At 62.8% G+C, this 26,001-nt stretch overlaps 1 protein-coding gene across 2 annotated transcripts; it reads left to right on the forward strand.

The window, feature by feature from the left end:
* On the forward strand, window positions 1–25,919 carry KCNH3 (potassium voltage-gated channel subfamily H member 3). Of its 2 annotated transcripts, none has more exons than XM_084610571.1 (15): window positions 1–110; window positions 9,506–9,739; window positions 10,018–10,149; window positions 10,956–11,086; window positions 11,350–11,599; window positions 11,964–12,121; window positions 12,446–12,653; window positions 14,283–14,564; window positions 16,175–16,374; window positions 16,649–16,898; window positions 17,473–17,684; window positions 23,575–23,864; window positions 24,284–24,390; window positions 24,604–24,680; window positions 24,952–25,919. In XM_084610571.1, exons 1-15 carry the CDS (start codon window positions 32–34, stop codon window positions 25,492–25,494), a joined length of 3,153 nt encoding a protein of 1,050 aa, XP_084466697.1. In that variant the 5' UTR covers window positions 1–31; the 3' UTR covers window positions 25,495–25,919. The 2 variants fall into 2 exon arrangements, with proteins under 2 accessions (XP_084466697.1, XP_084466698.1); XM_084610572.1 differs by having other exon boundaries at window positions 24,608–24,680; window positions 24,952–25,061.
* The last annotated feature ends 82 nt before the right edge of the window (window positions 25,920–26,001 follow it).

Genomic DNA, 26,001 nt, shown 5'->3' on the forward strand with positions numbered 1-26,001 from the left:
GGGATGGAGGGAGCCTTCCCCGCGTCCTGACATGCCCGCCGCCATGCGGGGGCTGCTGGCCCCCCAGAACACCTTCCTGGACACCATCGCCACCCGCTTCGATGGGACACGTGAGTCACCCCCCGGCGCCCATCGCCCGCGCATCCGGGCGTCCTGAGCGGGGGCTCCCCCTTCCAGCCCAGGCAGGGAACCGAGCGCTGGGACGGGGAGACGGGTCCGCCCGCGAGGGGGTTTCACGGCACTGGCCCTGGGGGGAGGAATCGGCGCCGCAGCCCCTGTGACCGTCTCCCTGGGACACGGGACGGGCTGGCTTGATCTGGGGGGTTGTTTTCAGCGGGACCTTCTGACTCCCAAATGCTCCTGAGGCTGAAGTAGGGTGATGGCCCGGCAAGCCTGGGGCCCCGCTGCCGGGCTGGGCCTGTCGGTGGCTATGCCCGGGGCGGGGGGGGGGGTGCGTGGAAGGCATTTTGCGCCAGATCCAAAGTCTGGCGAAATCCACCAGAGTCATCTGGTTATTGGAGTGTCTCCTCTTCACCCCCGAGCGACGTAAGTTACACCGGCCCACGCGGTAGCGGCCAGTGTGGACACCCGGCGCCTCTCGGGTGGGTTTGTCTCTGCAGGACCCGGACACAGGGGTTTTCCCCTGGCTGGGCTGTGGGGAGAGAACCCAGATCTCAGTGGCTGGCGCTAGGGGAACTTTCAGGCCAATTTCATTTGCTCGGAGGGATCGAAAACCCCCTTGGCCTGAGGCCAGGTCTGCTGGGCAGGGTCAGGCCTGGGAGCCAGGCCCCTCAGGGCTGCCAAAGTGGGTTCGTGGGCCTGAGAGCTCCAGCCGCAACCGCTGGCCGGTCCCCCAGGGATTTGGAGAAGCCAAGCCCGGAAGGTGGGGGAGGGGAGGGGGAACCCATAGGAGCGATTTAATTCCCCCCCAGCTGAGCCGAGTGACAATGTCTTTAGATCCTGTGTCTTTTAAGGGGCTTTTAAACTGGAGGTGCAAAGAACCCACCCGGCGATAATCTATAGATACACACGGCCCCCTTGTGTAATACTTCGTGACTTCACAGCAGCAGGGCTGGTCGCAACTTGAGCATTATCCCAGCCAACCCAGGCAGATCTCTCTGCTATAGACACACACAGACACAGCGACACACACACACAGCGACACAGCCACAGCGACACACAGCCACAGCGACACACACACAGACACACAGACACAGACACACACAGAGTGACACACACACAGCCACACACACACACAGCGACACAGACACAGCGACACACAGCCACAGCGACACACACACAGACACACAGACACACACACACACAGAGTGACACACACACAGCCACACACACACACAGCGACACAGACACAGCAACACACAGCCACAGCGACACACACACAGACACACAGACACAGACACACACAGAGTGACACACACACAGCGACACAGCCACACACACACACAGAGTGACACAGCGACACACACACAGCGACACACACACACAGCGACACACACACAGAGTGACACACAGACACAGACACACACACACAGATTGACACACACAGCGACACACACACACAGTGACGCGACACACACACACACAGCGACACACACAGACACAGAGCGACACACACACACAGGACACAGTGACACACACACACAGACACACAGAGCGACACACACACACACACACAGCGACACACACACACACACAGCCACACACACACACAGCGACACAGACACAGCAACACACAGCCACAGCGACACAGACACAGCAACACACAGCCACAGCGACACACACACAGACACACAGACACACACACACAGAGTGACACACACAGAGTGACACAGCGACACACACAGAGCGACACACACAGAGCGACACACACAGAGCAACACACACAGCGACACAGCGACACACACACACAGCGACACACACACAGAGTGACACACAGACACAGACACACACACACAGATTGACACACACAGTGACGCGACACACACACACAGTGACGCGACACACACACACAGTGACGCGACACACACAGACACAGAGCGACACACACACACAGGACACAGTGACACACACACACAGACACACAGAGCGACACACACAGACACACAGAGCGACACACACACAGACACAGCCACACACACACACAGTGACACAGACACAGCGACACACAGCCACAGCGACACACACACAGACACACACACACACAGAGTGACACACACACAGCGACACAGCCACACACACACACAGAGTGACAGAGCGACACACACAGAGCGACACACAGAGCGACACAGCGACACACACACACAGCGACACACACACAGAGTGACACACAGACACAGACACACACACACAGATTGACACACACAGCGACACACACACACAGACACAGCGACACACACAGACACAGAGCGACACACACACACAGGACACAGAGACACACACACACAGACACACAGAGCGACACACACAGACACACAGAGCGACACACACAGACACACAGAGCGACACACACACACAGAGCGAGCTCCTGTTATACTGGGTGCAATTCAAGGTGCAGCCAGCAACTTCCAGCGTGAGTTACAAACTCCTGTGAACCGGTTTGGCCCCTGCCCGCTGTGGCCCTTCAAGGAAAAACCCCAGATGTGGAGTTTCCACCCGACGCAGCTGCTATTTTCTTTTCTTCTTTGGAAACGTGAGACCCGGGTTTGCAAACCAGCGGCTCTTGACCAGGAGAAGTCACTTCCATCCCTCCCCGGGAGCCGGAAGGCCAGCGTCGCTGGTGGCCGGCCAGAGGCAGCCGGTGTCCCTGATCTCCCTCGCTGTCGAGTGGGACTGCACAAACGGCGTTTGCTCCTCTCCTCTGGGAAGAAAGGAGCAATCCTCTCTCGTAACGTCGGAGAGAAAGTAGAAACCAGGTCTGCGTGGCCCACAAGGGTCCTGGGGGATTCTCCAGCCCGGAGGGCGTTGGATCAAGGCCGGCTGGTTTTCTAGCTCTGCTCTGGGAATTACTTTGGGGCAGGAGGACAGACCGGACCACAATGGTTCCTTCTGGCCTTGAAATCTAAACCCAAGGAGCCGTCGTAACCGAATATGCACACACGGGCACAAGCACACACACACGGCGCTGTGCAGTTACACACCAGCCTCATCCACAGCGCCGTGTGTGTGTGTAGAGTTCCCACGCACCCGCGGCCGCTCCGCTCTTGGGCGTGTGGAGACCCAGCCTGTTGCTGGGGGCGGGTGTGCAATATGTGATCTTCACACTCACGCATCATTCTACTGCTCTGCTGCTGTGCACACGTGCGACTATGGACCATCTCATACCTCCCAGAGGGCTGCTGCAAAGCTGTGTGTGTCTGGTGGCATGGCCACACGAGTGAGTGTGTCTGCATACCACACACAATGCAGCACCACTCTTGTAATGACCCGCAATCGGCAGATATACACTTAGCCCGCGTAGCTTCTCTGAGTCCGTGTCAAGTGTGCAGAGGGGTAAATAGTTACATGTATGCACAGAGGATTCCTGCCCCAGGCGTACTGGAGGGCCTGAATCGTGTATGCAGAGCATGTGTGTACGCACTCACACAGTGTCGATGTGCATATGTACAAGATAGAAACAACACACAAACCTGCATGGCACGGACATTGACGGTGCACAGCCAAGCATTCTGAAGGTTGGAAATGCCAGAGGCCTGTGGCATTTCCACGCACACACACCCCCCCCCCCGAGCCCTGGCTCGCTCTCTGTGCTGGATGGCCTGTTTCCCGGGGCCAAGCAGGGCTACGCAGTAAGTGGGGCTGTCTGTAAGGTCACTGGCTCTTGAGCTGCAGCAAAGGAGGGTCTCATGGGTACGGCAGCTGAATGCTGCCCTGGAGAGCTGGATTCTGTCCCGGCCTCTGCCACCGAGTCCCTGGGCGGTGCTGGGCATGTCACTGACAGCATAAACGGTGGTAGGTCCTCCCCCCCCCCCCCCCCCCGCAGACGTCTCAGGTTCTGGGTGTCCAGTATTAGCCAGCTGGAGCCCGAGTTGCAGGAGTGTTGGCCGAGGAGCGCGGCCTGGCCTGGAGGAGTGAGCCCCAGGTTCGGAGTCAGGCGGTCCTGAGGGCTAATTCTGCCCCGATGCATGTGGTGGCTGGGGACAAGTCTCTGTTTGCCTGGCTCTCCGGGGGGGACCACGGTGCTGTCAGGGTCAGGGCTCTTGATGGGGCAGCGAGGGCACCTGAGGAAAGACCGGGAGGAAACAGGTGTCTCTGTTCCTCGCCACAATGGCAGGAGCTGCTGCCTGAGCAGGGTACAAATATTGAACCGTGACCTCATTCCCTGGGCCCTGCGTGTGGCCAGGGCTACCAGGCCCATGTGCTGGGCAGGGGGGTTGGCAGGAGAGAGCCCAGCTTGGGTCTCCCTGTTCCCCAGGCCTTTCCCGTGCACCTTGCAGCTGCTTCAGCCGGGACACGGGCCCAGCGCGGGGGAGTGTTCACGTCCCAGGAAGATTTTGCCCTGCTGATGACACAAGCTGGGGCTTAAAAAGTTGGTATCTCAGCCAGACCGGGCTGGAATTTCCGGGGACAAAGAAAAGGTACTTCCCTGGCCCCAGGGCGCTCTCCCTGCTGCCCGTCACTGGCCTGCTGCAAGCGACCGAGGTGGTTCTTATAAAGGAAGGGGTCGGGCGCGCTGAACACAGGGGTGGCGTCCAGCTCCGTCACACGGGGGGGTGAGAGAAGTCACACCAGCTTGGCCGCTGGGCTCTGGGTCCTGCTGGAGGGGTCTGTGTGCCCGAGGATGTGGTATAATCCCGCAGCGAGGGGGGCTCTCGGTCCTGGGCTGATGGGCGTCCTTGCTGCAGGCTGGGGTGGGTGGATGATCGGGTTTGAGCGAACGTTTCAGGCATCGTTTTACAGCAGCAAGTGGGTCCTTTGGGGAAGTTTAACGCTGTCCTCACAGCAGTCAGCCCTTCCTCTTCTGCTATAGTCCTGCAATGGATCCTTGGCCGTGCCGATCTCTGCGGGGGATTGGCACCTCACCCGCCAGCCCTCTGGCCTGGCTTCCTGAATTCAAACCCAGCCCCGAAGATCCCACCCCAGGTGTTCTGCAGAGCAGCGAGTGAGTTCAGCACCTCGGCCAGCTCCCCGGGTCCTTACAGCCCCGCAGGGCCAATCCGCGTTGTGGGAGGCCTGGGCCGGGCTCAGGCGCTCCCCAAATCCCCAGTAGAAACAGAGCTTCTAGGGATGGTGTCCCTGGCCTCTGTTTGCCAGAGCTGGGAATGGGCGAGGGATGGATCACTTGATGAGTCCCTGCTCTGTTCATTCCCTCGGGTGCCCCTGGCACTGGCCGCCGTCGGACAACAGGACACTGGGCTGGATGGACCTTGGGTCTGACCCAGTCTGGCCGTTTTTATGTTCTGAGCTTCTCTGTGGAGCTTGGAGCCCTCCGGACGTGAGTCTGGCTTGGAGTTCCTGGGGCCGGCAAACATCCGGCACCGGGACAGCTGGACTCGCGGTTCAGAATCGGAACTGGCTCCTGGGTTTGGTTCCCAGCTCTGCCACGGACGCGTCATCGCTCTGTACTTCAGTTTCCCCTTGTCACGGAGTCCCCGGGCGATGCTCGGGAACTGCTCCCCAGGAAGCCAGGCAGGACTCTGGGGAGTCTCCTCTCTGGGAGCAGCCTGTCTGCAGGACACACAGCTCACCCGGCTCCATCTTCCTGAGTCTGACCTCGGAGCATTCAGCCTCCTCTGCCCCTCCATGTGCTTCCCACAGCGAGTCCGCCCAGGCGGGGTCCTGGGGAAGCCAGAGGGTCCTGTCCCCCAACTCCACAGTCAGACGGGACTCTCAGCCAGCCAGTAAAACAGAAGGTTTATTAGACGACAGGAACATGGTCTAAAATGGAGCTTGTAGGTGCAGAGAACCGGACCAGGGCCCCCTGCTCACTGCAGGGCTGGCCTGAGGCTCCCTCCTCCTGCTTTGCCAGCCCAGAGTCTCCCCCTCCCTCTCCAGGGCGAATCTTGCAGTGGCATCCATTGGCTGCCCCTCGTGCCATGAGCGCGTCAGGCCTCAAAGTGAGGCCGGGTTCAGTTGAGTCGCTCTGGGGCTGGGAGACCTCTAAGCAAAACCCCAGGCCTTGCGGGGAGCGGGGGGGACTCACTACGGGGCACTCGTCCCTCCATCAGTGCCCCAGTGTGGCGCTAGGGGGCGCTGTGCAGCGGGGAGCGGCTCAGTAGGGGGCGCTCTCCCCTGGCAGTCAGCTCTGAGCCCAGGGCCGCGCTAGGGGGCCCGTGCTGTGGGGGCGGAGAGGGGCTCAGTAGGGGACTGACCCCACCATCCCCCAGTGCTAGGGGGTGCCAACTTTCAGATGAACGGTGTCTCGCGGAGGGGCAGGCTCCCGCCCCCAGCTCTGGCAGTTCCCCGTGCCCACGGGGCTGGGTTTGGGAGCGAAAGTCTGTGGCGTGTTCCCCCCTCCCCATGCAAAGCTACTCCCCCAGGCTGGGGCATATGCGTCCCCTCCCCCCCCAGCACCCGCTCTCAGCTGCAGGCCGCAGGACTGTGGGGAGACCAGCCCGGCCCCAGCCCTGAGCGAGCGCTCGCCCCGAGTTTGTTCTGCAGGCAGACTGGTTTCCCTGAGTAGGCGGAAGGATATGGTTATAGACAGCAGCACCTGGTGTCCCCGGGTATAAATAGCCCTGTGCTGGGGCCGGCCCTGGGGAAGCAGGAGCTGGGGGGGGCAGGCTGCATGACTGTCCCCCCGCCCTGCGCCCCCGCACATGCCGGCTCTCACGCACACGTGTGCTGCTCGCACGGGATCACATCCCACCCCAGGGCCAAGCCCCGTGGGGCCGAGCGGGTTCATCTGAGCCTGGCTGGGAGCAGCCCAAGCTGGGTCCTGGGGGAGGCCTGGCCTCTGCTCGGGGTGGGATGTAGGGGAGCCAGGTGGGAAAGGGGGGTGGGGGAAGGGGTGATTTTGTCTTAAACCCAGATGCCTGCAAGCTACAGGGAGCAACCCCGGCCCAGGCTCAGCCCCGGTCTGCTGATTTTGTCCCTGAGGTGAAGCTCTGAGCTGGGGGGTGCCTGGCTGGGGCTGGGAGCCAGGATGCTTGGGGTCTAGGCCCTGCTCTGGGGGGCCGCGTTCAGAGCCCTTGGAGCGGGAGACGTGGGGTCCGTTCCCAGCTCTAGCGCTGACCTGCAGGGTGACTTTGGACAATTCCCAGCTCCTCTCTGCCTCAGTTTCCCCATGCTCCAGACACTCTGCTTCTCCATGCCCCCTTCCCGGCTGGCTGGGGACGGAAGGCAATCGTTGCTCAGGGAGCTGGTGTGCTAGAAATACCCGAGCCCCCTTCCCCCCCCAGCTTGCAGTGAGTAACATCAGCAGGCAAATTACAGAGCAGGGCCTGGCGCCCGCAGCACCCAGCCATGCTGCTCGTGGGCACACGCCGTGCTGAGCTCGGCTGTCAGCCTGGGGCAAGCAGGGGTGTAGTGAGGAGCCGGCCAGGCCCCAATTCCCTTGGAATTGTCAGGGGGTGCAGGTCGCTGAGCCCTGAGACGAGCCTGGGTTTCAATGTGGGGGGCCCCCGGGCTGGGGTCAGATCCCCGGAGGCGGGTTCCCCAGGCGAGGCCCAGGAGCCTGGGTGTAAACAGCGGAGACTGCGCACGTGGCTCCGGGGCTCCCGCAGGCCGCACCCGCGTGGGGTGATGCCAGACGCTCCGGGCTTTTCCCTGCACCCTTCTCAGCCCCAAGCCCGGGGGCAGCTGCGGCGGAGGTGGGGCACGGCCGCGGTTTAGTGGCACGTGGCAACGCCGCCCAGGGACTGCTCAGTGCTGAAATGCTCCCCACCCCTGGGACGTAACCATCTTGCCCAGGGGCTGTGGGTCAGACTGCGGGTGAGGCTGGTTTATGCCTCGTCTGAAAGCTCCCGTTCGGGCACCTGCTCTCTCTGCAGCGCCTGGGCTCAGAGCCACGCTGGGGGGGTGGGGGGGTTTGAAGGCCTAGCAAGGGAGAAGTCTCCTCGGGCCCTCTGAAGGCTGGAGCCCCAGGCTGGGGTATCCCCTCGGGGACTGGCCTCTGGCTTGGAGCTGGGGGAGGAGATGCAGCCGGCCGGGGAGTGTGGGTAGCTCTCCACCCTGGCGGGCTGGCCTGGCTCCCCGAGGGGATCCCATCGTCTCTGCACTCCTGGGGAGCCCCGGCCACACGGACCCGCCGGAGCCTTGGCCATGACCCCAGGGACAGGGCGAGGTGCCCTGGCCAAGGCCCCTGTGGTGGCAGGAGATTGATCCGGGGAGGTGCCCCAGTGCCCAGCCACCGACAACCCCTCCGCCCTGGCTGTTCCCATCCCCCATGGGGCCAGAGCACGAGCTGGGCATTAAAATCCTCTTCCTGTGACCAGCCCGAGTCCTGGGCAGAGCCCGCGAGCCCAGCCTGGGCTGGAAAACAACTGCGGACACCGCAAAGACACAGCCCCCCAGCCCGAGCCCCGTGAGCCCCCGTCAGCTGGCCCGGGCCGGCACCTGGGTCCGGTGGGGCCGCGGCCCAGCTGGTGTCGCGGGCTGGGGCAGGAGCCAGGCCGAGCACTCTCAGCTGTTGTGTTGTCTAAGCACCAGGCCCATCTGGGAGCCCCCAGGGGTGCACTTTGCGGCTCAGCCAGGCTGGGGTGCAGCAACGCTGCCTCTCAGGGGAGCCCCTCCTGCAGATGAGCCCAATTAGCCGGTGGAGCTGCCCCCGGGGGGGCCCTGTTACCTGGGGTGATTTACAGCCGCAGCCCAGGAACAGAGCCCGGGGAACAGGCAGCTTGTGGACCCTGGGGAGGGGCTGGGCTTCGCTGTGTGCTGGTTTGATCAGATGGGGGGGTGCCCCCTCCCCCCAAAATCCCCTTGAGTTTTGGGAACCCGTTTTACATTCCACAGCGGGGCAGAAACACCCTCTCCCCCCAAGCCGCCCCCAGCCAGGCCCTCATCTGCAGCAAGGTCCCCAGGGCTGGGGGCAGGGGGGGCTCCAGGTTTGAAAACTCCCCGGGTGGGGTAGGCTGGAAGCAGCAGTTCTCTCCCCCCCCCGCCCCCACCATGCTTGTGCCCCCCCGCGCTGCTGTTCAAATGCAAATGTATGCAAATGAGGCCGGGCTGGGAGTGGGCTCCAGCTCTCAGCTGGTGCAAACGAGGCAGGTTCTGTCCAAATGGCAGAGGGATGACTAACCGCGCCGGGAGCCGCGGGGTAAAAATATCCCGAGCGGAGCCTGCGGGTTCAGACGCCCCCGGGCACCTGGCAAGAGGGGGGTGGGGCAGCGGATGGGCCCCTGGGCTGCTGTTTATTACAGAGCCGCCCTCCCCGGCAAGGTCACAGACCCCTCCCCTTGCCCCAGCCTTCCAGTCCCGCCTGCCCCCCCCAGCAGGACCCACCGGCCTGGCGCTCCCCCCGCCCTGCTCCGTGCCCACCCCCAGTCTTGCCCCAGTGCTGGCCGCGCTGCCAGGCCCGGGTGCCCATCCCCACGCTGGTGTCTTGCAGACAGTAACTTTGTGCTGGGCAATGCCCAGGTGCGCAGTGCCTTCCCGGTGGTGTACTGCTCCGACGGCTTCTGCGACCTGACGGGCTTCTCGCGGGCCGAGGTCATGCAGCATTGCTGTGCGTGCAGCTTCCTCTACGGGCCCGACACCAGCGAGCTCGTCCGCCAGCAGATCCGCAAGGCCCTGGACGAGCGCCAGGAGTTCAAGGCCGAGCTGATCCTGTACAGGAAGAGCGGTGAGTGAGCGGGACGGGACAGGCCCTACAGGACAGGGACCACCACCACCAGCAGACTCTTTGCAGCTGCAGCTGGGAGCCAGGACTCCTGGGTTCTCTCCCCAGCTCTGCCCTGCTGCGCATGCTCAGAGGCAAGTCCCTCTCCTGCTCTGTGCCTCAGTTTCCCCTTCAGTTCTGGCGGGAGGGGGGTTGGGAGGGCTAATCCCCTTGGCTCCCTGTGGGGGGAGAGGGGTGTGCACAGTGCTCCGGGCTGTTAGCAGCTCCCCGCTGTCCCCCAGGTACCCCCTTCTGGTGCCTCCTGGACGTGGTGCCCATTAAGAATGAGAAGGGCGAGGTGGCGCTCTTCCTGGTCTCCCACAAGGACATCACCGACAGCAAGAGCCGGCCGGGTGCCGAGAGCTGGAAGGAAGGTGCGTGCGTGTGTGGGGGGGTGTCTGCAGGCAATCTCCAGGGCAACTGGGCCTTAGAGACAGCCCCAGACCCTCACACTCGCTGGCCAAGCAAATCATGGGCCCTTCAGAAGGTGGGTCACGTGCAGGGTAACAGCCTGCTACTGCTGCCATCTGGCAGAGCGACTCCTCTAGCTCAAGCTGCAGTGGCCTGGTCGGTGAGTGGAGACGGCCCAGGTTGGATGCGGGGGGTTGCATGTTACACAGACGCACACGACACGTGTGTGACGGGACATGGCAGGCGGGTGCAGAGGGACAGACGTACGCTGACCAGCGTCCCACTCGTTTCTCCCACCCGTGTGCGGAAAGGAATTTGTTATGTGCACCAATGTGGAGGTGACGTGTGAGACATCACAACATTCATGTGGCGGGGGTGGGGCTGAGGGGTGCAGAGTGTGGGAGGGGGCTCAGGGCTGGAGTGCGGGGGGGGCGGTGAGGGCTCTGGCTGGGGGTGCGGGCTCTGGGGTGGAACTGGGGTTGAGGAGTGTGGGACGGGGCTCAGGACTGGGGCAGAGGGTTGGGCGTGTGGGCTCTGGGGTCGGGCCAGGAATGTGGGGTTTGGGGTGCAGGCTGCCAGGGGGCTACAGCGGGGAGACAGGACCCCCCCCCCAGCTCTCTCTCCCCACCGCAGCCCCAAGCACCTGTGAGGTGCTTAAAAGTCGGCTGCGTGGCCATGCAGCTTAGAGGGAACTTAGATGCCGACCCCCATCCCATGGGCCCCCCTGGGTGCCCCTAACATCCGGCTGCTCCCCCCCCCTCTCGGGCAGGTGGGAAGCGCCGGTTCAGCCGGGCCGGTGCCAAGGGGTTCAACGCCAACCGGCGCCGGAGCCGGGCCGTGCTCTATCATCTCTCTGGACACCTGCAGAAACAGGGCAGGAGCAAACACAAGCTCAACAAGGTGCATGGGGGGGACTGGTCTGTGAGTGGGGGGTTGGGGAGGAGACCCTGAGTTGGGGCTGGCGGAGGGGGTTCCCTGAGGGAGGGAACTGCCTGGGTTGGGGAGCCTGGGGAGGGGGCTGGCAATGGGGATTTCCTGGTTTGGGGGGGCTGCCTGGGTCAAACAGGGCCTGGGGAGGGCGGGAGGGTCCAGGGAGGCAGGCTGGTGGGGGGGTCCCATGGGGGAGGGGCTGACCCTGGGGCTGACCCTGCCCCCTCGCCCAGGGCGTGTTCGGGGACAAGCCCTCACTCCCCGAGTACAAGGTGGCCGCGATCCGCAAGTCGCCCTTCATCCTGCTGCATTACGGCGCCTTCAAGGCCGGCTGGGACGGGCTCATCCTGCTGGCCACGCTCTACGTGGCCGTGACGGTGCCCTACAGCGTCTGTGTCGGGGCCGGCTCCGACGAGGGGCTCACGGCCAGCCGCGGCCCCCCCAGCGTCTGCGACCTGTGCGTGGAGATCCTCTTCATCCTGGGTAAGGACCTTGGGTGCCACCCCCTGCCCGGCTACCCCAGTGCCCACTCTGCCGGCGCGCCTCACTCCCGACCCGCAGCCCCCTGCCCGGCTACCCCAGTGCCCTCTCTGCCCGCGCGCCTCACTCCCGACCCGCAGCCCCCTGCCCGGCTACCCCAGTGCCCATTCTGCCGGTGCTCCTCACTCCCGACCCGCAGCCCCCTGCCGCCCCAGCCCTGGCTCTTTGCTTGGTGCGGCTCGCAGGGCAGCCCTTTCTCCAGCCAGGACCCCTCCTCCCCGCGGGGGCTGCGCTGAGGCCGTTGAGCTCAATTCACTGGTGACGCTGCCCCCCTACGTTAACCCCGCGGGCGCTGTGCTCCCTGCAGACATCATGCTCAATTTCCGCACCACCTTCGTCAGCAAGTCGGGGCAGGTGGTGTTCGACCCGCGCGCCATCTTCCTGCACTACCTCACCAGCTGGTTCCTGCTCGACCTGGTGGCCGCCCTGCCCTTCGACCTGCTCTATGCCTTCAAGGTCAACGTGGTGAGTCAGCCCCGGGGCGGGCACCCAGCCGGGGAGGGGAGGGCCCCGGGGCTGGCGTCACAGTCCCCAGGGGCGGGGGGAGCTCCCAAGGGGGAGCCTGGAACCCCCAAGCGCCAGCACAGTCTGGAGCAGGCAAAGCCAGGAATTTAGCTCCCCTGGGACTGAGTCAGCCCCACTCCAGCCCTCCCCCTTGGTCCCCACCAGCTCCGGCCCCATGTCGGCCTCTGCCGGCCTCAGCCCTTCCCTGCTGGGTGGCTGTGGGAGCCCCTGCCGTGCCCTGCCCCGCCACCAGGGCAGCGAACTCCCCGCGCTCTCTCCCCGCAGTATTTCGGGGCTCACCTGCTGAAGACGGTGCGGCTGCTGCGGCTGCTGCGGCTGCTGCCCAACCTGGACCGGTACTCGCAGTACAGCGCCGTGGTGCTCACGCTGCTCATGATCGTCTTCGCCCTGCTGGCCCACTGGGTCGCCTGCATCTGGTTCTTCATCGGCCAGCTGGAGATCGAGAGCAGCCGCGCAGAGCTGCCGGAGATCGGTAGGTGGGGCACGCCTGCGTGCACGGGGCACCCCTGGGCGTGCTCCAGCACGTGCACCCGCCGCGCTGCTCCACGTGTGCGATCGCACGCCCAGCCACAACGGGTGTGCACCCGCCGCACTGCTCCACGTGTGTGATTGCACGCCCAGTCACAACGGGTGTGCACCTGCCGCGCTGCTCCATGTGTGCGATCGCACGCCCAGTCACAACTGGTGTGCACCCGCCGCACTGCACCACGTGTGCGATTGCACGCCCAGTCACAACGGGTGTGCACCCACTGCGCTGCTCCACGTGTGCGATTGCACGCCCAGTGACAACGGGTGTGCACCTGCCGCGCTGCTCCACGTGTGCGATCGCATGCCCAGTCACAACGGGTGTGCACCCGCCGCGCTGCTCCACGTGTGCGATTGCACGCCCAGTGACAACGGGTGTGCACCCGCCACGCTGCTCCACGTGTGCGATTGCACACCCGGTCACAATGGGTGTGCACCCGCCGCACTGCTCCACGTGTGCGATCGCACGCCCAGTCACAACAGGTGTGCACCCACCACTCTGCTCCATGTGTGCGATCGCACGCCCAGTCACAACAGGTGTGCACCCGCCGCTCTGCTCCACGTGTGCGATCGCACGCCCAGTCACAACAGGTGTGCACCTGCCGCGCTGCACCACGTGTGCGATTGCACGCCCAGTCACAACAGGTGTGCATCTGCCACGCTGCACCACGTGTGCGATTGCACGCCCAGTCACAACAGGTGTGCACCCGCCACGCTGCACCACGTGTGCGATTGCACGCCCAGTCACAACAGCAGTGCACCTGTTCTGCACCACGTGTGTACACAGGGCACACCCCAAGACGTGCACCTGCCACTCTGCACCACACACGTGCGATTACACACCCAGTCACAACATGGGCACTTGCTGCTCTTTGCTACACACGTGCAATTGCACGCTCAATCACAATAGGCATACACCTGCTGCTCTGCATGACACGTGTGTGATCGCACACCCACTCACAACACGTGTGCACCTGCCTCTGTGACCCATGTGCCACACGGGGGAGCATGCATACATACAGACAGACGTGTGCCCATACGTACACCCCCAGCACGCCCCGCTGTCTCTGACGTCTCCCCCCCGGGCTGGGATCAGCCTTGGCCGCACACACAGTCTCACGTGCCTGGGCCCTCCAGCCCGCACGTGCCCCATGTGCTGTCATCCCATGCCCACGGGCGCACACGGGTATGGTCTGGCAAGCGTGTCGTGGCCTCCGTCTGTGCCCCCACGCTCTCGGGGTATCACGAGCCCCCAGGCGCACACGCACGGTGTCACGGTTGGAAACAACCCCCGCCTGAGGGTGTCAGTTCACACACACGTGTGCCCCCGCAGACACGCGTGCACAAACGCACACACTCTGAGGTGCCCCTACTAAGCCGATCCCTGCCCCAGGCTGCCCTCCCCCACTGGCCAGCCTGCCCCTGCCCCGGGCTCGCTCACACCTTGGGTCAGGCCTGCCTCTGGGCACTGCCGGACGCCCTGGCTGGGTCCCAGCCGGCCCCAGGCCCTGCCCCAGCTCATCCCAGCTGCTCTTGCTCCGCCCCGGGGGGGCTTTGACCCGTCTCTGCCCCCCAGGTTGGCTCCAGGAGCTGGCTCGGCGCCTCGAGACCCCCTACTACCTGGCGAGGAAGAGCTGCAGGTCCCCGGCCAACGGGACGGGCCCGGGGGGGCCCCCTGGGGCCAACTGCAGCCTCACTGGGAACAGCTGGGAGCTGCTGGGGGGGCCCTCACTGCGCAGTTCCTACCTCACCTCGCTCTACTTCGCCCTCAGCAGCCTGACCAGCGTCGGCTTCGGCAACGTCTCGGCCAACACCGACACCGAGAAAATCTTCTCCATCTGCACCATGCTCATCGGGGGTGAGGGGGGGCGCCAGGGGAGCAGAGCTCTGGGGGGAGGCAGACACGGGGCAGGGCTTTGAGGCCAGGGTGAGAGGCACCAGGATGCCGGGGGGGGGCTGCCAGAGGTGTGAGTGGGCAGAGGGAGGCCTGGCAGGGAGGGGAACCAGGGCATGGAGGGTGCCCGGGGGGGTTAGGTGCGGGAAGTCAGTGGGGGGGGTGGCCGGCAGGGGAGGATCAGGCTGCCCCCCGCATCGCTGTACCAGGACCCCAGTGACCCTGTCTCCTGGGCACTTTGCATCCTGGCCTCCTAACAAGGGGTGGGGCTCTGGGAGCCCTGGGGGGACCCTCGGGGGGATGTAGCCCCCACCCCAACCGCCTGTGCCCACCCCATCCCCAGCCTCACCCGGGTGCTGGATACAGCGACGGGCAGTTGCCATGGAGACGGGTGAGCGCCTGTCGGGTGAGTGGGCGGGCGGGCGGGGGCTTCACCCACACAAGCTGCCAAGGGGGATCGCTAGCCGCAGGGGGCCCCCTCCCCGCACCCCCTGCTCTGCCCCCATGCGCGACTAATGCCCCTCACTCCCGACCCGCAGCCCCTGCCAGCCTAGCCCTGCCCCCCCCACCTCCGCCGGTGCCCCTCACTCCCGACCCGCAGCCCCTGCCAGCCCAGCCCTGCCCCCCCACCTCCGCCGGTGCCCCTCACTCCCGACCCGCAGCCCCTGCCAGCCCAGCCCTGCCCCCCCACCTCCGCCGGTGCCCCTCACTCCCGACCCGCAGCCCCTGCCAGCCCAGCCCTGCCGCCCCCACCTCCGCCGGTGCCCCTCACTCCCGACCCGCAGCCCCTGCTAGCCCAGCCCTGCCCCCCCCACCTCCGCCGGTGCCCCTCACTCCCGACCCGCAGCCCCTGCTAGCCCAGCCCTGCCCCCCCACCTCCGCCGGTGCCCCTCACTCCCGACCCGCAGCCCCTGCTAGCCCAGCCCTGCCCCCCCCACCTCCGCCGGTGCCCCTCACTCCCGACCCGCAGCCCCTGCTAGCCCAGCCCTGCCCACCCCACCTCCGCCGGTGCCCCTCACTCCCGACCCGCAGCCCCTGCTAGCCCAGCCCTGCCCCCCACACCTCCGCCGGTGCCCCTCACTCCCGACCCGCAGCCCCTGCTAGCCCAGCCCTGCCCACCCCACCTCCGCCGGTGCCCCTCACTCCCGACCCGCAGCCCCTGCTAGCCCAGCCCTGCCCCCACACCTCCGCCGGTGCCCCTCACTCCCGACCCGCAGCCCCTGCTAGCCCAGCCCTGCCCCCCCCAGCTCCGCCGGTGCCCCTCACTCCCGACCCGCAGCCCCTGCTAGCCCAGCCCTGCCCCCCCACCTCCGCCGGTGCCCGTCACTCCCCACTCCCGACCCGCAGCCCCTGCTAGCCCAGCCCTGCCCGCCCCCAGCTCCGCCGGTGCCCCTCACTCCCGACCCGCAGGCCCCCTGAGCGGGTCTCCACAAAGCGCTCGGGTGGGAGCGATCGGGTCAGTCTGGCTCCACGTTACCCAGAGCCTGCCTGGGCCCTGTCCTTCCAAAGTGAGCCCAGGAGTCCGGGCTGCCCTGCCCCGGCCAGGCCTGACCCCGGTCCCGCTCTCCCCGCAGCGCTGATGCATGCCGTGGTGTTCGGGAACGTGACGGCCATCATCCAGCGCATGTACGCCCGGCGCTTTCTGTACCACAGCCGCACCCGCGACCTGCGGGACTTCATCCGCATCCACCGCATCCCCAAGGTGCTCAAGCAGCGCATGCTGGAGTATTTCCAGACCAGCTGGGCCCTGCACAACGGCATCGACACCCACGAGGTGAGCCTGCCCCAGCTGGGAGCTCCCTGGGGGGCTGGCCTAGAGCGAGGGGGGGAAGTCGTGCCACCAGGGAGCAGCCTGTTTTGTCTCTACGGGGGTTGGGGCCGTGCGGCTGTGTTTTCGCTCTGCTGGCTCTGGGGGCCCCTCCCGGGCCCGCTGTGGGGGGAGCGGGGCTGGCGGAGGGGCGGGGGTGGGCCTGGTGTGTGCGGAAGGGGCTGGGCCGCCTGAGCGGGAGCCGGGGTCGTTAATTCTGCTCCCCCCCGGCCCCGCCCAGCTGCTGCGGAGCCTGCCGGACGAGCTGCGGGCCGACATCGCCATGCACCTGAACAAGGAGCTGCTGCAGCTGCCGGTGTTCGAGGCGGCGAGCCGGGGCTGCCTGCGCGCCCTCTCGCTCAGCATCAGGCCGGCGTTCTGCACCCCGGGCGAGTTCCTCATCCGCCAGGGCGACGCGCTGCAGGCCCTCTACTTCGTGGGCTCGGGCTCCATGGAGGTGCTGAGGGACGACACCGTCCTGGCCATCCTAGGTCTGCGCCTTGCCTGGGCGGGGGGGATCAGGCAGGGAAGGGCCCCCCCCCCCATCACTTGGTCACGGTGCCGACTAAGCCAAATGCTTCACTGAGGATGTGCCCCTCACTCCCGACCCGCAGCCCCTGCTGTCCCTGCTCTGGGCTCCCCCCAGCTCTGCCGGTGCCCCTCACTCCCAACCCGCAGCCCCCTCCTAGCCCAGCTCTGCCCCCCTCCAGCCCTGCCGGTGCCCCTCACTCCCGACCCGCAGCCCCCTGCTCTGGGCTCCCCCTAGCACTGCCGGTGCCCCTCACTCCCGACCCACAGCCCCCTGCTAGCCCAGCCCTGCCCCCACAGCTGGGCCAGTGCCCCTCACTCCCCCCCCCTGCAGCCCCTGCTACCCCATCCCTGGGGGTCTCGGCTGGTTTTGAGGTACAGGGATGGGGCCGAGCCGCCCCGCCAACCTCAGCGGGAGCAGAGGCAGAAGCTGTCCCCCCCTCACTCCAGGGCCTCAGATGGCCTGTAACACCGGGGGGGGGGGGCACTGGCCCTGCTGCATCCGCTGGGCGTCAGCGACCCGCCCTTTGCTCCTAGGGAAGGGGGACCTGCTGGGCTGCGACCTCTCGGGCCAGGAGCGCGTGATCAAGGCCAACGCGGACGTCAAGGGCCTGACCTACTGCGACCTGCAGGGCCTGAGCCTGCGGGGGCTGGGCGAGAGCCTGGCGCTGTACCCCGAGTTCGCCCACAAGTTCCGCCAGGAGATCCACACCGAGCTCAGCTACAACCTGGGCAGCGCCGGGCCCCAGGTGAGGGGCGGGGCCAGGGGCGGGGCCTGACCTGCCCAGCAGGGAGCGCCCCCTAGTGCTTGGCTGGGCACCTGGGGCGGGGGGCTGTGCAGCCCCTGGTGCCCCAGTGCAGTGGGGTGGGGGGGTGCTCGCCCTGACCAGCCGTGCAGGCCCCAGTGCAGTGCTGGTCTCACCCCGCTCCAGGGCAGGGGTTGGCCTTGCTGCCTCCCTGACCCCCTCACCCCGAGCTGGTTGGGGGGGGGCTCCTCCCTTCCTGCCCCAACCTGTCACTTAACATTCCTTAAACCTAGTTAAACACCCCCCGATAAAAACGAAGGACCCAGCGGCAGGCGTGAAAAGGGAACCCAAGCAGAGGCCAGCAACAGAGCGGGGGGCTACTGCGTTTATTGCACCCAAGGCAGCATGTCTGATTACCTGCCCTATGGGCGGGTGGCGTATTTGTGCGTTCGGCGCAAGGAGCTCCTGGCCCTCAGACCGCGTACGGGCTTTGGAGACAAGCGTGGTGGAGCTGAGGGAGACAGAGCGGGACCTAGATGAGACTTTCCGGGACACAGTAGAGCGGTCCCACCCCCGGTCTGACAGCCTCTGTGCTGCTCAGGAGGATGAAAGCCTCAGGGAAGGAGAACATCCAACTGGAGCAGAGGGAAAGGATCCCATAGTTGGGACCCTCCTCCCGGATGATGTTGTGGTCTCCTCTCGCACTGAGGACACCTCTCCGGGGTAGGGCACTCCAGTTATTGGCAAGAGACAGGTGTTAGTAATGGGGATTCAATCATTAGAAACCTAGACAGCTGGGTTTGTGATGACCGGGAGAACCGCATGGTGACCTGCCTGCCTGGTGCGAAGGTTGCAGCTCTCTCCAGGCATCGAGATAGACGTATGTGGCATGCTGGGGAGAAGCCAGTGGTTGTGGTATGTGTAGGTACCAATGACAGGGAAGGGTAGGAGAGACGTCCTGGAGGCCACATTTAGGTTGCCAGGTAAAAGGTTGAAGTCCAGGACCTCCATGATACGTTCTCTGAGATGCTCCCAGTTCCACGCACAGGGCCAGTTAGAACGGCAGGGTCTCAATGCGTGGATGAGACGATGGTGCAGGTTTAGATTTATTAGGAACTGGGGGAACTTTTGAGAAAGGGGGAGCCTGTACAGGAAGGATGGGCCCCACCTAAACTAGATTGGAACCAGATTGCTGGGGCTTAATATTTAAAAGGTCGTAGAGCAGTTTTTAAACTAAGGGCTGGGGGAAAGCCGACAGGCACGGAGAAGCACGTGTTTTGGACAGAGACGTCCCTTAGGGGAGGGTCTATTAATGGAGATTCTCCATGTCCTAGTGAGGAGGAGAGGATGGAAGATGATAAAATACAGGCAGGGTCTGATGAGAAACAGTCAAATGAAAAAAGTCCCGTTAAATTACATCATGTAATGGCAGACACTAAAAAGTGACAAGTTTTTAATTGCTTATAAACCCAGTGCTAGAAGCCTAAATAATAAGATGGGTGAACAAGAGGACCTCGTATTGAACGAGGAGATTGATCTAACAGGCATCACAGAAACCTGGTGGAATGAGGATAATCAATGGGACACGGTGATACCAGGCTACAAAATCTATCAGAAGGACAGAACAGCTTGTGCTGGCGGGGGAGTGGCGCTCGATGTGAAAGAAAGCGTAGAATCAAGTGAAGTAAAAATCTGAAATGAACCGAACTGTGCCATAGAATCTCTCTGGACAGTAATTCCATGCTTGAATAATTCGAATATAGCAGTAGGGAGATGTTACCGACCACCTGAGCAGGATGGTGAGAGTGACTGTGAAATGCTCAGGGAGATTAGAGAGGCTATTAAAATAAAAAACTCAATAATAATAATGGGGGATTTCAACTATCCCCATAGTGGCTGGGTCCATGTCACTCCAGGGCAGGATGCAGAGAGAAAGTTTCTTGACACCTTCAATGACGGCTTCTGGGAGCAGCGCGTCCTGGAACCCATGAGAGGCAGTTCCTGATTTAGTCCTAAGTGGAGCGCAGGATCTGGTCCAAGAGGGGAATAGAGCTGGACCAGTTGGTAATTGTCACGGAGTCCCCGGGTGATGCTCTGGAGCTGCTCCCTACGAAGCCAGGCAGGACTCTGGGGAAGTCTCCTTTCTCTGAGCAGCCTGTCTTCAGGGGACACAGCTCACACAGCTTCCACCTTCCTGGGTCTGACCTCGGAGCATTCAGCCTCCTCTGCCCCTCCGTGCGCTTCCCCCAGCGAGTCTGCCCAGGTGGGGTCCTGGGGGAGCCAGAAGGTCCTGCCCCCCAACTCCGCAGTCAGACGTGATTCTCAGCCAGCCAGTAAAGCAGAGGTTTATTAGACGACAGGAACATGGTCAGCATGTCCCTCAGCAGATCGAGGGATGTGATCGTTCCCCTCTATTCGACATTGGTGAGGCCTCATCTGGAGTACTATGTCCAGTTTTGGGCCCCACACTACAAGAAGGATGTGGAAAAATTGGAAAGAGTCCAGCGGAGGGCAACAAAAATTATTAGGGGGATGGAACACGAGTTATGAGGAGAGGCTGAGGGAACTGGGATTGTTTAGCCTGCAGAAGAGAAGAATGAGGGGGGATTTGATAGCTGCTTTCAACTACCTGAAAGGGGGTTCCAAAGAGGATGGCTCTAGACTGTTCTCAGGGGTGGCAGATGACAGAACGAGGAGTAATGGTCTCAAGTTGCCGTGGGGGAGGTTTAGGTTGGATATTAGGAAAAACTTTTTCACTAGGAGGGTGGTGAAACACTGGAATGCGTTACCTAGGGAGGTGGTGGAATCTCCTTCCTTAGATATTTTTAAGGTCAGGCTTGACAAAGCCCTGGCTGGGATGATTTAATTAGGGATTGGTCCTGCTTTGAGCAGTGGGTTGGACTAGAACCTCCTGAGGTCCCTTCCAACCCTGATAGTCTATGATTCTATGGTCTAAAACAGAGCTTGTAGGTACATAGAACAGGACCCCTCAGCCGGGTCAATTTTGGGGGGCAGTGAGCCAGACAACCACTTCTGCACTTCACTCCTCGTCCCCAGCCAGCCCCAAACTGACTCCCCCTCCAGCCCCTCCTCCTCTGGGCTTTGTCTCTTTCCCAGGCCAGGAGGTCACCAGATTCCTTTGTTCTCCAACCCTTTAGCTCTCAGCTTGCAGGGGGGAAGGGCCCAGCCCATCAGTTGCCAGGAGACAGAGTGTCACCATTTATGTACCCTGGCCCTGTGCTCTGCAACAATTACACCCCTGCCTTATCCCACCAACTAGAGCCTTAAGGAAATGCCTAGGGGAAACTGAGGCACCCCGACAATATTCAGAGGAAACATTAAGCACAGTCCCACTTTGTCACAGTCATAGTGACCATAATATAATTGAATTTAACATCCCTGTGGCAGGGAAAACACCACAGCAGCCCAACACAGTAGCATTTAATTTCAGAAAGGGGGACTACACAAAAACCAGGAGGTTAGTTTAACAGAAATTAAGAGGTACAGTGTCCAAAGTGAAATCCCCGCAAGCTGCGTGGAGACTTTTTAAAAACACCATAATAGAGGCTCAACTTAAATGTACACCCCAAATTAAACACCATAGTCAGAGAACCAAAAAGAGCCACCGTGGAGAAACAAGAAAGTAAAAGAAGCAGTGAGAGGCAAGAAGGCCTCCTTTAAACAGTGGAAGTGAAATCTTAGTGCGGAAAATCAAAGGAGCCTAAACTCCGGCAAGTGAAATGTAAAAATAGAACGAGGCTGGCCCCAAAAGAGCGTGAAGAACGGGTGGCCAAAGACTCAGAAAGTAATGGCAATGTTTTTTTAAGTCCATCAGAAGCAGGAAGCTGCTAAACAGCCAGGGGGGCCCCTGGCCGATCGAGGTGCGAAGGGAGCACTCAAGGATGATAAGGCCATTGCGGAGAAACGAAATGAATACTTTGCATCAGTTTTCACGGCTGAGGACATGCGGGAGATTCCCAAACCTGAGCCATTCTTTTTAGGTGACAAATCTGAGGCACTGTCCCAGATTGAGGTGTCATTAAAGGAGGTTTTGGAACAAACTGATAAAACTAAACAGCAATGAGTCACCAGAACCAGACGGTACCACCCAAGAGTTCTGAAGGAACTCAAATGTGAAAGTGCAGGACTACTCACTGCAGTCTGTACCCTGTCACTGAAATCAGCTTCGGTACCCGATGACTGGAGGGGAGCTAATGTGATGCCAATTTTAAAACATGGCTCCAGAGGCGATCCTGGCAATTACAGGCCAGTAATCCTGACTTCAGTACCAGGGAAACTGGTTGAAACTATAATAAAGAACAATATTGTCAGACACAGAGATGAACATAATTAGTTGGGGAAGAGTCAACATGGTTTTTGTCAAGGGAAATCATGCCTCACCCATCTACTAGAATTCTTTGAGGGGGGTCAACAAGCATGTGGACAAAGGGGATCCAGTGGATACAGTGTACTTAGATTTTCAGAAAGCCTTTGACAAGGGCCCTCACCAAAGGCTCTTAAGCAAAGTAAGCTGTCATGGGATAAGAGGGAAGGTCCTCTCTTGGATCGGTAACTGGTTAAAAGATAGGAAACAAAGGGTAGGAATAAATGGTCGTTTCCAGAATGGAGAGAGGTAAATAGTGGTGTCCCCCAGGGGTCTGCACTGGGCCCAGGACGATTCAACATATTCATAAACAATCTGGAAAAAGGGGTAAACAGTGAGGTGGCAAAATTTGCAGATGATACAAAACTACTCAAGACAGCTAATTCCCAGGCAGACTGCGAAGAGCTACAAAGGGATCTCTCAGAACTGGGTGATGGGGCCACAAAATGGCAGATGAAATTCAATGTTGATAAATGCAGAGTAATGCACATTGGAAAACATCATCCCAGCTCTACACATACAATGATGGGGTCTAAATTAGCTGTCACCACTCAAGAAGGAGATCTTGGCGTCAGTGTGGCGAGTTCTCTGAAAACTTCCACTCCGTGCACAGCGGCCGCCAGAAAAGCGAACAGAACGTTGGGAACCACTAGGAAAGGAACAGATAATAAGGCAGAAAATATCATGTTGCCTTTCTATAAATCCATGGGACGCCCACATCTTGAATACGCGTGCAGATGTGGTCGCCCCAGCTCAAAAAAGATATACTGGAATTGGAAAATGTTCAGAAATAGGCAACAAAAATGATTCAGGGTCTGGAACGGCTTCCGTATGAGGAGCGATTAATCAGACTGGGACTTTTCAGCTTGGAAAAGAGATGACTAAGGGGGGATGTGATAGAGGTCTATAAAATCATGACTGGTGGGGAGAAAGTAAATAAGGAAATGGTATTTACTCCTCCTCAAGAACTAGAGGTCATGAAATGAAATTAATAGAAAATTTAAAACAAACCAAAGGAAGTATTTCTTCACACAACACACAGTCAACCTGTGGAACTCCTTGCCAGAGGATATTGTGAAGGCCAAGACTCCAAATGAGGTTCAAAAGAGAATGAGATAAGTTCATGGAGGCTAGTCCATCAGTGACTATTAGCCAGAATGGGCAGGGATGGTGTCCCGAGCCTTGGTTTTACCAGAAACTGGGAATGGGCGATGGGATGGATCACTTGAGGATTCCCTGTTCTTTTCATTCTCTCGCGGGCCCCTGGCCACTGTCAGCAGACAGGACACTGGGCAGGACAGACCTCGAGTCTGACCCAGTCTGGCCGTTCTGATGTCAGCGAGCAGAGGCCCCTCGGGCTGGGCGCAGGCATCACTGGAGAACCCCTGGGGCAGGGGGTGGTGACCTGGCTCTGGCGTGTGGGGCAGATGCAGGGCCAGGGAGCCACACAAGCTGAGTGAGATGGGGCAGCAAGGCCCCTCCCCCATGCTGACCCCTCCTGCCCCCCAGGCCGACACCAGCTCGCTGAACAGCGCCAACCCCCTGCTGGAGGACAAGGCAGCCGAGGATGCCCCGGTGCCCCCACCCCGCTCGTCAGCCGGCCCAGCCCAGGAGCCCTTGGAGGCACTGTCCAGCCCCCAGCTGCCCCCCAGCTGCCCCCCCTCGGCCGTGGGAGCCAAGCTGCTGTCGCCCAGGAGGGGCGTCCTGCCCCGGCCGCGGCGCCTGCCCCCCGCTGCTGGCCCCCAGACCCTGCAGCTCCACAGCCTGCCCTGGATGGGGCCCCCTGACCTCAGCCCCAGGTAAGAGGGTGCCGGGGCCTGGGGGGGGGGTCCTGCTGTGCCAGGGCCTGGAGTGAGGCTAACAGGGGTTCATCCCAGCTGCCCGGGGTCGGGGTGTTTCCTGGTGGTTACCCCGGTGGCTGGGCACACGGCTCAGATCTGCCCAGGTGGCTTTAGGCAATGACAACCCCCCCGCCCCCCAGGGAGGTGTGGGGGCCTGAGCCCTTCGGAGACGCCCAGCTGGGTGTCCCTGGGCTAATGGGAAGGGGATGGAGCCCCCCTGCTGGGTAGCTCTGGGGTCCCAGGGCTGATGGCCGGGGAGGGGGGATGGAGCCCCCTGCCTCCCCCTGCCCTGTGCTGGGTGGCACCGGGGCTGATGGCCGGGGAGGGGGGGATGGAGCCCCTGTACCCCCCCATGACGGTGCCGCTCTCCACTGCAGGGTGGTAGACGGCATCGAGGAAGACGCCTGCGGCTCGGATAAGTCCATGTTCAGCTTCCAGGTCGGCCCCTCGGGCCCCGACTGCAGCAGCCCCTCCCCTGGGCCAGGTACTGTCAGCGCCCCGGTGGGAGCAGGGGCGGGGGAGGCTCTGGGAGGGGGCTGGGCACCAGGACTCCTGGGTTCTCTCCCTGGGAGTGGGGGGGGCCTGTCCTCCTGGGTTCTCGCCCCTGCTCTGGGTGGGGCTGGGGACTAGGACTGCAGGGTTCTCTCCTCCGCTCCAGGAGGGCTTGGTGCTAGCCTGCCGTCTCCCCTTGCCCCAGACAGCGGGCTGCTCGCCATCCCCCTGGGCCCAGCGGAGCTGACGGGCGCAGACGCCATCGAGAAGCTGCGGCAGGCGGTAAGCGTGTGGGTGGGGGGCTCAGCCCCTGGCATCCTGCCCCGCGTGGGGTGCGGGGGGTGGGGGAGAGCACTGGGATGCTGTGGATTCAGGGAGCCCCGGCCCAGGGGAGGGGGCAGAGGGCCCTGCCTGGGCGTGGCTCTCCCGCCCAACTCGTGGGCCCCTCCCTGGCATGGGGGGCTGCCCCCACACTGAGGGACCTATCAGCTGGGGTGGGCAGGGAGGGGGCACTGGCCCGCCCCTCTGCGCTCACTCCTCTCCCTGCCCCCAGGTGGCCGAGCTGTCGGGGCAGGTCCTGCAGATGCGCCAGGCCCTGCAGCTCTTCCTGCTGGCCCAGCCGCCAGCTCCGCTCGCCCGCCCCGAGGGCACCGCCTCCTACACGGCCTCGGCTTTCCCCGGCGCCACCCTGCTGCAGCCGCTGCGCGTGGAGACGGGCATCCCGGCCTTCTTCCTGCACAGCTCCGCGCCCGGCCCCTGCCTCAACGCAGCCTGCCCCCACGCCCAGCCTGCGCCCCCGTGGGCCTGGGGCCCGCCCGCCTCCCACAGCTCGCCCTGGCCCGGCGCCCCCCGGACCGCGGCAGGGGGCAGAGACGTGGAGCTCGGGGCTAGCTCCGGCCCCAGGGACCCCACTGCTCCCACGGCAGCACCGGCCTCCCCTGCCCGCCACGGACCGCCAACCGCTGAGACGGACCCCCAGGGGCCTCCAGCTCCGGCCGCTTTCCCTCGGCCCTGGGACCCGCCCGGCCTGGAGATGGTGCGGCTGGGCGCCCCTGGCACCCCCTGCTGGCCCCGGGAGGACGGCACAGGCATGTAAAGGCTGCACCCCCCCTACACACAGCAGGATTTTTCTGCCCCCCCACCACCCCTGGAGAGCCAGGGGGCCTGGCCTGGCCACACAGCCCCCGTGGGGAGCCCCCACGGGCCACGGGGCTCGGGCCTCGCTCCCAACACACTGCTGCCTCTGGGGGCTGCCCCCATGAGCACTGCGGGGGGATAGGCCACAAGGGGTTCAGTGCAGGAGCCGCTCTCCAGAGCTTGTGGCAGGAGCCTGGTTCCACCCCCCCAAGGGCACAGCTGGCCCCAGCCGGCGGAGAAGGGGCAGGGTCCCGTCTGGCCTGTGGAACTGGGGGGAGGGAGCAGGGGGGCCCCTTGCCTCCAGGCAGTTGGGGGCAGCAGGGCTTCCAGTCCATAGGGCTTCCCCTCCCCCTCCCTTTTTAGATTAAAACAACTGCGTTTTGATCTCTGCTCTTGTGTCTATTTAGGCCTCTGCCTCACATACACTCACTGCCCCTACGATGTGGGGTAGGGCAGTCGCGCTGGG

Source organism: Lepidochelys olivacea, assembly GCF_965140295.1.
Source record: "Lepidochelys olivacea isolate rLepOli2 genome assembly, chromosome: 20".
Taxonomy (NCBI): domain Eukaryota; kingdom Metazoa; phylum Chordata; order Testudines; family Cheloniidae; genus Lepidochelys; species Lepidochelys olivacea.

Bases quoted from the DNA above. Each gene is read 5' to 3' on its own strand.
- KCNH3 (XM_084610571.1), top strand. From the start codon at position 32: ATGCCCGCCGCCATGCGGGGGCTGCTGGCCCCCCAGAACACCTTCCTG. The intron at 111-9,505 runs GTGAGTCACCCC...GGTGTCTTGCAG, and splicing joins CACCCGCTTCGATGGGACAC to ACAGTAACTTTGTGCTGGGC. The intron at 24,681-24,951 runs GTAAGCGTGTGG...CCCTGCCCCCAG, and splicing joins TCGAGAAGCTGCGGCAGGCG to GTGGCCGAGCTGTCGGGGCA.